This window comes from Gavialis gangeticus, unplaced genomic scaffold (assembly GCF_001723915.1).
Source record: "Gavialis gangeticus isolate Ggan-Ray unplaced genomic scaffold, GavGan_comp1, whole genome shotgun sequence".
Taxonomy (NCBI): Eukaryota; Metazoa; Chordata; order Crocodylia; family Gavialidae; genus Gavialis; species Gavialis gangeticus.
In genome coordinates this window covers 5,769,901-5,781,852 of record NW_017729001.1, presented here as the reverse complement: position 1 = coordinate 5,781,852, position 11,952 = coordinate 5,769,901, and the positions used below count along the sequence as shown (strand labels likewise).

Genomic DNA, 11,952 nt, shown 5'->3' with positions numbered 1-11,952 from the left:
GTAAATAGCTGGAAATTAGGAAGACAAAGGGTAGAAAAGGGGTGGGGTAGGTAGAAGTGGGGCTACTTCATGCTCCACAATTGAAGGGCAGCCCAAGCTTTGCCCAGCCTAGGGGCTGCCTTGGCAACTTGCCTAGAGGCCCAGGGCTAGATACTTTTTGCATGGAGCGGGTGGGAGCCTCTTGTAGCAGAGCCATAGATTCCATGCTCCAGTGGGAGCTGAGCGCTGTGATCCCTGCAAGGCCTCGCCTGTCCCAGAGACAGCGGGGTCTGCAGTGCCCGGTGTGCGGTGAAGCTCCGGAATGTGCGCCGCCTGCCCCAGTTAGTTGCCAAACCAGATCTTTAGCTACTTGTTTGCTGCCAGCGTTGTTTTTGCAGCAACACCCAGAAAGAGCGAGTGAGCCATGCAGGATCTGAGCTGTGACCTCATGGGGCAGGGAGTGGAAATTATAGCAATTTCCTCTAGTCGAGGCACATCTGTCTATGCAGTTACCTGTGATTGGCACTCTGTAACTTGTGGCCTTGGAAATGAGCCTTACCCATCCATTTATTCGCTCCACAGCACGGTTTCTCCTGATATGGGGCTGATACCAAGCCAGCACGACAGCTGGGCCTAGCCCAGATTCAGTTGAGTGAGCCAGGATGTCTCTTAAGGTTGTTTACACCTTGGTGCAAGCGTATTTTTAGAACCTTGAATGCGAGTGCAAAGTTCTCTAAAAGGTCAGGTGGCGTGGGTCAGTGGTTGGGCAGGAACTAAGAGTTGAGTTTGGATGGGAATCGCAGACTCCCTGGGACTTGTTAAGGCCTGTTCTATTGATTCCTCTGTGCCTCAGTGTCCCCATGTCTAAAATAGCTGTTTTCATGCCTTTGATCTTATGCCTCTAGGGCATACAGGGGCTCAGTGTTTTTGTAAGCAGTGATGACAGCCTTGACTAGCAATGCTTCTGTGACGGGATATGGCTATACTAGGGTTGGAGTTTAATTTTTTTTTTCCCCTTAAATCCTTCCCAGCCCTGCTTGGGGGGTGCTCTGTTTAATGGTCTTAGTCCACATGCTTAGTGCTGTAGTAGACACAGATAGAGCTTCTAGAGTGCTAGAAGCTGCTGGGGTGAACATCTTCCAGTATGGACATCCACCAGAATGAAACAGCAGTTCCCTTAGGTGCTTCTGCAGTGACCTCCCTGGCTGACATGAGGGCATCTCTGTAGGATGGTTCACTTGTTTGTTGTGCTAGCTGGAGCGGAGGTGAATTGGGAATGCTCTGCCAGATCAAGCACCATGAAGCTTTGTTACTTCCTTGAGAAGTTCAGTTCTGATCTATAGTCTGTACTTCAATCCCTGTCCCCTTCTGTAACCCTGCAATAGGCATGCGTTACTTGGAGAGGGGGTGGTTTGTTGCTGCCACTTCTGGGCTGTAGAGTTCATGCTCCAAGTGACTTGTTCAGCAGTTTTCCTGCTGAGAAAAGCCATAGAGCTCTAGAAACTCCAGGGCCAGTCATTCTCAGCTGATGGCATTCCTGCCCACGTTTCCTTTTTCCACACCAGGAGGCTTTTCTCTGTGCGCCACTTCTTCCAGCAAGTGCCATTTCCTTAGTCTTTGCTGTGCCCCACTGCCGGAGCCCTAGCATCTCTGATGAAGACCTCGCTCACTCAAAGGGGTGACCCACCACCCTGTCTTGTGTGGATCACAGATGCTGAAGAACTGATTAGGCCAGAACCATGTAATTACTTCTTCCAGGAGAAGAGTTGGGGACACTTACGGGATTTCTGTTTCTGAGGTGGTGGTGGCAGCAGGGTTTTACCTGGGAGTTCTTGTTTTCCTACACTTCACATCTACCCCTGCAACCTTTAGGCTGTCTGGGGACACTTCCTCCGGTACTGGTGCTTCACTGGACAGAATCGGAGGCATGAGGTGCTTCCTCTTATAGGGAGTTTGTGCTTCTGCTGTAGGGTTCCTAGTCCCCACCTGCCTTCTGTGGGAGCAGCCAAAAATTGGGTTGTGCTAGGGCAGTGCATGGCAGCACCTTTATGCAGGAATCGTCTCCTATTCCAGTGCCCTTTTGGAGGGGAGGCAGTTAGGAGAATCGCATCTCTGAGCTATAACCCTGTCCTGGGTGTGTAGGGAGTTGGTGGAGACAGCCAGACATGGCGTTCTCTGGCCTTCATTGTAACAACAATAGGTGCGGAGACTGAGTCAGTGATGACCAGTTGTAAGGCAACCAGCATTGTGGGCAGATTAATTGTGACTGACCAGATGCCAGGTCAGGCAGATTGGATCTCATCTGTTGTTGTCCTTGCCTCTGAGGAATCTATCTCCATGCAGTCGGGGCTTGTGCAGGGAGGGATATGCTACTTCTCTGAAGTAAGAATATCCAGGTGCCTTTGATAGGGCACACTGCATTTGTAGGAGTCCAGGTTGCTGCCCTATAGTATAACATCCATCTTCACAGCCCTCTGTTGCATCCTTGCAAAAGGTAGCTTTTACAGTAAAGGGGAGGCAGCTTCCTGGGGCTGTGGGTGGTGAGGCACTAGCTAGTCTCAACTTCAGTTGGTATTGGGCCCAGAAGGAGAGTGGACAGTAAGTAGTTCCTGTACTGGAGCCTGCAGGCACTTGTCTGACTCCCTGCCTCCATGTCCCTCTTGGGATAGTCATTTGCCACTTGCATGCAGACTTGTGTTTTTGCAGCAGATGTAGACTTGGCTGGGGGATGCTCTGGGTTCCCAGAGTCTAGTGGCTTGGGCAGCATGTGCTAGGCTAAAGCACCCTGATCTAGCACTAAATCGTGTGCAGCATTTTAAATATGTGAAGTGCTACTGGGGTGACTTCAAGTATTTAAGTCCCTTGCCGGTTGGGGTCTGATGTCAGCACCCAAGGCCATATACTCACTGCTCTGTGGCATGTTACAAAGGCAGGTGGTTCTGCTTCTGCACAGCTGTGGCAGACTACAGACTGCTTCCTGGGAGTGCTGCTGGCCCAAGCATCCAGCAGGGCAAGTGTTTTATGGGACCTAAGGCAGCTGCTGTTGACTTTGCACTGCTTTCAGTCTGACCCCTTTGTATGGTAAGTCCTAGCCCTGCAAGATGGACTGGTGTCCTGAGATGGAATAGGACGTTTCCAGCTCAGGCTGAAGGCCCAGTCTTCTGAAGTACACAGCACAGTCCACTGTTAGGGACTCTTCTGTAGCACTGAAGGGTCCCCTGATGTGTGGATAGGCTTCTGGGTGAGCAAGCCCTGGGTAATACCTGAATTGACCAGATGGACTCAAGTGGTGGCTGCAGTCACAGAAAGAGTTACCTATAGCATGTGTAGGTTGATTCTTTCCTCTGTGTGTGTGTGTGTGTGTGCGCGTGCACAGTTATCTGGGACAACAGTTACCCAGAGACTTCCTCTGCTGGACAGTGATGGACTAGGACAGTGGATTTCACCTTTTTTTCATTTGCCAGGCCCCTTTGGAAATTTTGAATGGAGGTGCAGACTCCTTTGAACTGTAAGTGCAGGTATTATTTTGCTTGGTTATACTTTTGCTTGATTTATTATACTCTTTCACAGACCCCTTACATATAGTCTATGGACCCCCAGGGGTCCACGGACCAAAGGTTGTAAACCACTGGACTAAGACACTGTTGGAGGCTCCCTCTGGATTGCTGTCATCTCAGCTCCCAGTCCAAAAGATTTTTGAGAAGCGTTGGCTCATCAGCTGCCCAGGACTCCCAGCCCCATACGGAGTGAATTGCAGTGGCTGAGCTCCCCTCCTTGTTGTGCCCCAACACAGCCTGAATGGCCTTTTGTTGTACTGCTTTGGAACAGGTTCGACCATCCTCTGGTGTGGAGGAAGCATGGTGATCCGGAGCTGTTGAACAAGGCTGCTTTGTTATGTCTCAAGGCACTGGGTGGGTTTGAGAGGGCTTCAAATAGTCTGCTGGCTTCAGGTCAGTCTTGTGGCTATCGAGTTAGCACAGCTTCAGCCAGCAGCAGTTAAAAGCCAAGGTTAGCTGAACAGGGTTTGTTAAGTAGGTGTATCCTGAGAGCTGGATTTGGCTGCTGGCATGAAGTTCTCTTTCCATAAGTTTTGTGTTGTTTGGGGTAGGGGGGGGCTCCCCAGTCTTCGGACTGCAAAACCTGGAAGTGTGAGGCTGAGTGAAAGCTGCCAGAGCAGATCAATTCAGAGTGAAGGGTGCATCAGCAGGCCTGACTGGGCTGCTTGTTATGCCTGGTCCCCTGTGTATCCAGGTTTTGGAGACCTGACAAGCATATGACCTTGCATATTAGATGGGCTGTTCTTATCGGGTCCCCCTGCAGCTGTGTAAGAATGTGGCCAGACACCTGGGGCCACTGCTAGCCGCTTCTAGTGGCCATTGCTATCATAATCATGTGATTGTGGTAAAAGCCCCTCATTTTTTTTCTTTTAACCTCCCCTCACCCATCCACCTCAGTGTCTCGGGCAGTTGCCCCTGTTGCCCCACCCCAGTTATGCAACTGCCCTCTGTTCTACTTCTCTTGTAACATTTTCTTGAGTAGTTTAATGTCAGTGAAAGGTCTTGGGTGAATGTTGTGTCTTCTAAAGAATGGTTACTGCACAGAGCAGCTTTCCCCTTGCACACCCCTGTCACTTATGTGCTGTGGCTTTGGGGGCAAGGAACAGAGGTAGCTGGAGTTCTCTAAATGCTACTGATTGTACAAGTAGAGAAACGCTGAGCAAGCTCAGGCCCTTCTGTGCTAGACCCCATGTATCTGGAAAATGAGGCCATTGGTGGTAGGGAGAAGAGGCACCATGGTCCCATTATGCATTTGGGGAAGCAGGATGGAGAAATGCAACTTATCTGAGACATGCCAAATTAAGCCTAGGACCTAGCCCAGTGCATTAGACCGCATCGTTCCTAGCCTGCTCAGGAGCCAAGAAACCAGCAGTGGAGTATCTGGTGACTCCATCCACTCGGAACTGGACTGGGAACCCACAAAACTCATTTCATGCATGCCTTAGCCATCAGTTGCTAGTGGCATCCAGTCCATCCTGGCTTGGTTCCAGCAGGCTCAAATCCAGACTGTCTAGTGACCAGCCCGGCTGAGTTCTCTCTCCTCCAGAAAGCTAGGCACTTGCCAGCAAGCACTTTGCAGGCCTGTTACAGGGTAAGGCTGCATATGTGGCTGAACTTGCAGTAAAGCAGCCATCAACATATCTAACAGAAGGCAGGATAACCAGCCTCCTCTATCTGGTGGAGAGGTGGTCCTGGGGGAATGGAGGACTTGGCAGTATCCTCTGCAGTGGGGGTGGCTTGCTTAAGTGGATTTTCTTTTGGAATAAATTTGCTGCATAAACTGTCCTAAAAATTAATGCTTTTGGCATGAAGTGACTTCCCCTGCTGTTCTGCACAAGTCTTTCATGAGACCTCAGGGGAAATGCTAGAGCTGTGGATTCCAAGGAAGGATCTGGCGGTCCACGAATGTTTCCTGTCCCTCCCTCATTCCACTTAGAACATCTTTGGTCACTTCTCTGGTGCCTCCTGTGATTCATGACTGCTGGCTGTAGCATCAAGAAAACCAGGTCTTGTAGTAGGTCTGGAAGACAGGGCTATAAAGCCGGGAAATGGTCCTGTAGCGAATGTCCTGACCTAAAGATGTGGGTTCAAAGGCTGTTCTGCCTCTGATAATGTGCAGCCTTAATTCTTTAGTCTGTAAAATTGAGAGAACTTTTTTGCATTCTGGGGGGAAATGCATTAGTGGTTTTGAGACCCTTTGGGATGCATGGCCTCAAATGTAATAACCACTCCAAGGGGCTGATGTTTATTATCACTTCCTGATCCAGTGTAGTCAAAGTGAGAAAGGGCAGGGTGGGCAGAGAGCAATTCTGACACTGGCTTTGATCTTGCAGTGGAAGTGAAAGTCAGTTTGCTGTTGTGGTGAGTGATTCTCTGGGGGGTTAAAGAGAAGCCTGTTTTGTTTTTTGTGCCTTGAGGACTGAACTTTCTGATTCTGTCCAGGTGTCAAACCACTTTCCCTCTGGAGCCCCATGTAATCAAGGGTTAAATCTGACTAGATCTAAACTAAAATATTGCTGGAGAATTTTCTTTCCTCCTTAGGGGCCACTTGATGGCTTGGTGGGGGAAGGGCTGGAAAAGAGAGCCAAGCACTGGGGCCTGGCTGGTTTAAGGTTTCCAGTGTTGGGTTTGTAGCTGACAGTGCTGTTCAGTAACAAAGTGCTAGCCTGTAAAGAGTGGCTCAGCACTGCAATGCTTGTAGATAGCCCATGTATGGTCATGCTCCAGCTGTGGGGGGAGGGCAGGGGGAAGCTGGGCTAGGGTGGGCTGTGGCTTTCTGATGCACTAAGTCTCCTCCGTGGTTTTTTAACTTTGTCAGAATACCTTCTTGTGGGCTATCTGAACCCAGTTTCCAAGCCAGCAGAGCCCCTGCTGAGTCCCCTCTCTCATCAGGGACTCTGTGCAGAGGTGTACTTAGGGGAACCTATTTGAAAGCCCCACCCTCCTTCCACTGACAGGCCACGTCTAGGCCCTGGGTCTAACCCCGTTTCTTGCCACTCTGTACGGTGGGTAGGTGGCAGTTCTTCAACTGTCCAGATTTGGTGCCTGTTCCCTGTTCTGGGGGAATAGCTGTCTTGTTACTTCCCCTCTGGGTTGGGAGGAAGAGGACTGTGACTTTGCTTCAGACCAAGTAAAAGCTGTAAAGCACAGTTCCAGTAGAAGAGTAAAACAGCTACCAAGTTCAGGGACAGGGTGTCCTTGAGAGATCCTCAGTGCATTGCTCTTAGTTAGGGCTGCCTTTTTCCTTGTCCTCAGCCAGGTACCTGAGCCTTGCTGTTAATCTATAGCAGGTGTGTCAAGATAAGTGGTGCAGGGCTGGTCCCCATGGTGGATAAGGCCCATGGACCCCTCCCCTTCCCTCCCTGCCCCATCCGTACATGATCCCAGGACCACGCTGCACACACTGCTCTCAAACGCTACTTACAGCCTGGGCCCTGTAGCTGCCAGTGTGGGTACTGTAAATGCAGCATGGCTGCCACTCTGGCCAGGCTGTGGCACCTGTTTCTGCCACTTTGGGCCCTGCGCCCAGACCAACTGGGGCAGCCTCCAAATCAGGTATCCTAGGGAAAGAGGGAGGGGGGTCCATGGGTCCAGTCTGGCCCACAGACTGGCCCTGCACCATGGGTACATGCCATGCCCCATGTAGGTCTGATCAGACTCTCAGGAAGCCCTGAGAGCTGGATGGCAGGACTTCGTGGGCAAAATATTTGATAATCCTGCTCTAGAGGACTCAGCTGAAATCATAGGTATTGGCTTGCAGTGCCAGACCAGGACCCCTGGCTTTGCAGCCTTAAACCTTGGTCTGACTAAACTGCAGAAACTTGGGAAGGGAGTTGAGGGGGACCAGACCAGTGCCTGCTCACTGACTTGGAGGCCATCCTGATGCTGTTAGATCTGGGCTGTAATTACAAGGCTCAGGGTAGTACAGTGATGCAGGGAGCAGAGCTGGGTGGCATCATGGGCTGCAGAGGTCTTGGTGTAAACATCAGGTCCCCATAGCCAGTAGGATGCTGGTGCTCCCAATGCAGAGCCTGACACGTGCAACATCCTGGTGTTTCTGATTTCAGAGCTCTGAGAAGTCAGTGCCACTCCATGCAGAGCTGAGGGAGGGCTCTTGGCTGCCTCTGGCTTAGAGGTGACCACATGTTCCTGGGTTGTGAGCAGCTTTGCTCATCTTGGGCTGATTTTGTTCTTTCTCACACTATAGGGTTGGGACCAAAAACTGACTTGCATGGGAGCTGTCTGTTAAAGCTGTGGCACCTAGGGGTGGGGGCTCTGTTGTGGTAGTGGCTGTAGTTTCTGTCTTGAGAGAGTTGGTGTCTATTACTTGCTGTCCCCACCTGTGCTTTGAGCTATTCTTAAGTAGCCCCTGATGGACATTGCGGCAGATATCTGCACAGAGTGGCAGGGAGCTGCCTGGCTTTGGTTGGGAAGAGGGTTCTGTGCATGATGGGTAGTGGGATGGCTAAGGCAAAGCTGGTGTCACTGCTAGGAAGGAGGGCTGGTAACAGGTGAATTGGTAGGGAGGAATGGAGTCACAAAGGGTCTTGAAGGGGTTTTGAGGGCTGTTCTACATAGAGGCCCAAACACCCTTGCAGTGGTGGTAAACCTGCCTGTCCTTGGCCTGACTGGGTCAAAGTCAAACTTTAGATACTTCCTCACAGGTTGGGGTCCTTTCCTACTGACTCCTCTCTTGTCTCCTTTTCCCCTAGACTGGAGGAGGTGCCGCTGGAGGTATTGAGGCAGAGGGAGTCCAAGTGGCTGGACATGCTCAATAACTGGGACAAATGGATGGCCAAGAAGCACAAGAAGGTGAGTGCCTGCAAGCTTCCTGCCTCCAGCCTTCTCTGCTGCTTGCCTAATGCTGAGGCATGTCACTTCTGGCATCTTGTGTCTGGCTGGCCTCCAGGGCGCTGGTATGAATACCCTGGGATGGGGCATCCTCTCCAGGACACTTCAGCCTTGCTCAGAGGAGTGAGCAGAGCACTGCTCAGAGGTGACTCACTGGGGAGCACAGCAGGAGGCTTTTTTCACAGGGCCTGTTGCATCCAGGGCAAGGGCACTGTTGTTGGGTAGTTCCCATCCTGCATCGCTTAGGGCTATTGACTGCCTTGGCAGCTGTAGTGGGTCAGCTTGGGTGCTATATACACTCTTCTCTTCCTGATCTGTGTGTCTAATCTGAAGTGGATGGAATCTCTCTGCTTCCATCACCTCTCATTTTCTCCAAAGGGAGATATCCTATATTTAGGTAGTTGAGAGCTCTGGGCAACTGTTTCATGCCACAGTCATAGCATGAAACTGGGCTTAAAAATAATCCCTCCCCAGCCGTGTCTCCTGCTGACCAAACTGAGCATCAGAGTCCTCATTTCCCAGGTGATGCTGCTTGCTTGACTTGTCTCAATAGCATTAGTCCATTTCACACATCTGTTTTTAGTTCCTGAACCTGTGCTGCAGCATCTGTGTTGCCAACAGAGAAAGATGCTTGAGCACAATATGTCACTGGTTCTTAAAGATGAATCCTGGAAACTTCTAAGGGCTAGTCTAGATTGCATTGGCAGTAGGGCTTGGAAGATGGGGCTGAGCCACACCCTGCCTACCTGTATCTATTGACGTGCTCCAGAAAGCCGCTCAGGGGGCCACCCCAGCCTTGGCACCAGTGCCTGCTGGAAACTAAGGGCTCGAGAGTGGATGCTGGAAAGGAACCTGGGGTAGCCTCATATCTAACTTCTGGCTCTGGAGTGTGTCAGTGGACTCAAGTTGATTTGCTCAGCCTTCTGGCATGGGGCACCCTGCTCCTGCAATGACACAGATGCTCCCTAATGTTTTGATCATGTTATGTAAAATGCTTCTGTTTTTTACATATTTTTAAATGTACATTTTGAATGTGATGCTGGGCCCTCGGAGGGAGGGAGGGGGCAGAGGGTGGCGTGGAAACTAAAAAATCAGCACCATGCATGCCTTTATTGCTCTGGTTCCCAGAATTCCTGAATGGTGGAGCCTTGTTGTTTTGGGTGCTGAATGGCACTGTCTGTTCTGAAGTTTTTGAACAAATTATAACAAGATGCAAGGAGCTTAAGTTACCAATACAGAGCCTGCATGTAATTCTCAGGTGCTGGGCACCCTGGGGTGCCATGAAGTTTTTTGAAGGGGACCAGGAGGTGTGAGGAGATAAGCATTTGCTCAACTCAAAGTTGAGCAAAAATTCCAGTTTATGGGAATTCCAGAATTCCACATACATTGAGTGTAATGGGGTGCCTCGAGTCTACATCGGTGGTTCTATAATCACTATGTATAGTCTAGCCTGTTCCTGGGGGTTATGGAGGGGTAAATGTTGGTCAGAGCTGCCTCCTTACTTTGCTTGCAGCATTCTCTTCCTTTTGAAATACAGGGCCCATCTTGCTCATAGTTATTTGAACTCCTAAGATGCTCCGAGCTGCATTGGTTTTAGTGTCTGTATTGCCCCGGCAGTGTCTTGGGCATGCTCTTTCCTAAGACAGAAATCCTTCTGCTACTTCTGTTGCCTTATATTTTTACTGTGTCCTGGGAACAGCTTGGAACACCTGGGAACCCAGATGGCAAGGCTGGCTTGCAGATAGTCTTAGCTGCTCCCATTGTTATCGCTTTCTGTTAACTCTCAAAGGTGTGGTCTCCAGTCTTGTGTTAGTGCCTCCCCTGCAAACTTGAAAACCTGAGCAACTTCCATCCTCGTGGCTTGGACTGATCACTGTGCAGATATGACTTGGAAAGAGACCCCACAGTGTCTTGGGAACATGCGGCTGCAGCCTGGTCCCTGTGGATGCCTTGCCTCTGAAGTACTACTCCCTCCTGAAAGTAACCAGCCAATGCATGCTGCTGTCCTGCACACAGCCCTTTGTGCCTTTGTAATAGGGCTGATGCCTACATTATCTAGCTGTGTGTTAATGGTCTTTTTCTAGGCCTATTGAAACCCAGCTCTGTGGTTAAGCCATAAATTGAAGCTCCTGGCTTCACCTTTCCTTTAAAAGCCTTAAAATGCTTAAGTTATGGGAACAGGCCTGTGTAATAACTTTGTTAAAGCCAGCAAAGGATGCCTCTTGCCCAGAGAACTTTAGGCCAGTGTCAGTGCCATCATGGTAGGCTTTATGAATTCTCAGTCACCTTTCACCTGATATCAAACAACATCTGATACCAGAACAAGCTGTATTTAGATCAGACAAGTCTGGCACTGGCCAAATACTAAACATCATCCAGCATAAAGAAGATGGATTCAAGAAAGGGATGGTGACAAGTGCTGTATTTGTAGATGTATCTACAGGTTTATAGACACAGTCAGCAACCAAAACCTGATTGCCACAGCCTACAATATGACCCACAACTGATCTCTTTTGTAGAAAAGGCACTTTTAGATAGAACTGTGCAAAAAATGGAGCCTCTGGACATGGCAACAAAATGGCCTCCCACAGGGCAGCATGCTAGCACTGATCCTCTTTAACATATATACCAATAATCAACCCATACAGAGTAATACAAGAAGCTTAATATGCATTGATCTATGCATCGCATTGCAAGAGAAGGACTTTGCCACTGTCGAACAGACTGCCATGCACACTGAGCAACCTCTCAGATCACTACAGTAAGAACCAGCTTTGTGCCAACCTAACCAAGACATGAGTCACAGCTTTTCACCTACACTATGGAGAAGTGCAGAGGAAAACTAAACATCTGGGATGGAATCCCATTGACAAATCAGCTGAACCCTGTGTACTTGAGGGATACATTGAACGAAACGCTTGCCTTCAAAGCACATGTACAGAAGATGACAAGGAAACTCAGTGCCTGCAACAACATGCTTTGAAAATTAGTCACCCCAAAGTGGGGGGCAGACCCAGCTACACTACAAACCACTGCTGTTACCTTGTGTTACTCCACTGCAGAGTATGCAGTATGGAAACGATCAGTTCATGCCAAGAAAATAGACCCAGTTCTAAGTGACAGCTGTTGTGAAATAGCAGGATGTCTAAAGCCAACACCAAGGGATAGCCTGTACTTACTGGCTGGCATTGTACCACCTGATATCAAAAGAAAGGTAGTGAGCCAAAAAGAACCCCAGAAGGACCTTCTAAGAGAGGTGGATCTAGGTTGGCCCACATGGCCAATTTAGATCTGCCTGAATTGCCTGTGCACACAAATTGGAAAATCAAAAACAAACATGATCAAATGGGGCTACTCAAACAACAAAAATGTATACAAGTGCACTTAAGTGCAAACTATAGAGCACATTCTCATTTTTCCAACTCCTTGGTGAGACCTGTACAAAGGAGGACCTCACTGCAGCAATGGAAAGAGCCATCGCTTATTTAACATTCTGGAAAAAACATCTAGTTTGACAAGGACACAAGAAAACTACCTTCATATTTTTTTTTTTTTTTTTTTTTTT

At 49.4% G+C, this 11,952-nt stretch overlaps 1 protein-coding gene and 1 long non-coding RNA gene across 2 annotated transcripts in view; one reads left to right on the top strand and one right to left on the bottom strand.

The window, feature by feature from the left end:
• Positions 1 to 5,688: 5,688 nt before the first annotated feature.
• LOC109290309 overlaps positions 5,689 to 11,952 on the bottom strand; it is a 17,140-nt gene continuing 10,876 nt past the window's right edge. Inside the window, exons 4-5 of the long non-coding RNA XR_002095570.1 lie at positions 10,674 to 10,680; positions 5,689 to 5,851 (exon numbers count right to left, since the gene is read on the bottom strand). This is a non-coding gene — a long non-coding RNA (uncharacterized LOC109290309). The remainder of the gene's footprint in view (positions 5,852 to 10,673; positions 10,681 to 11,952) is intronic.
• Positions 8,020 to 11,952, top strand: part of TBC1D10A (TBC1 domain family member 10A) — a 24,375-nt gene continuing 20,442 nt past the window's right edge. Inside the window, exon 1 of the mRNA XM_019506748.1 lies at positions 8,020 to 8,348. Within this exon, the coding sequence (XP_019362293.1) occupies positions 8,304 to 8,348 (45 nt within the window). The 5' untranslated portion in view covers positions 8,020 to 8,303. The remainder of the gene's footprint in view (positions 8,349 to 11,952) is intronic.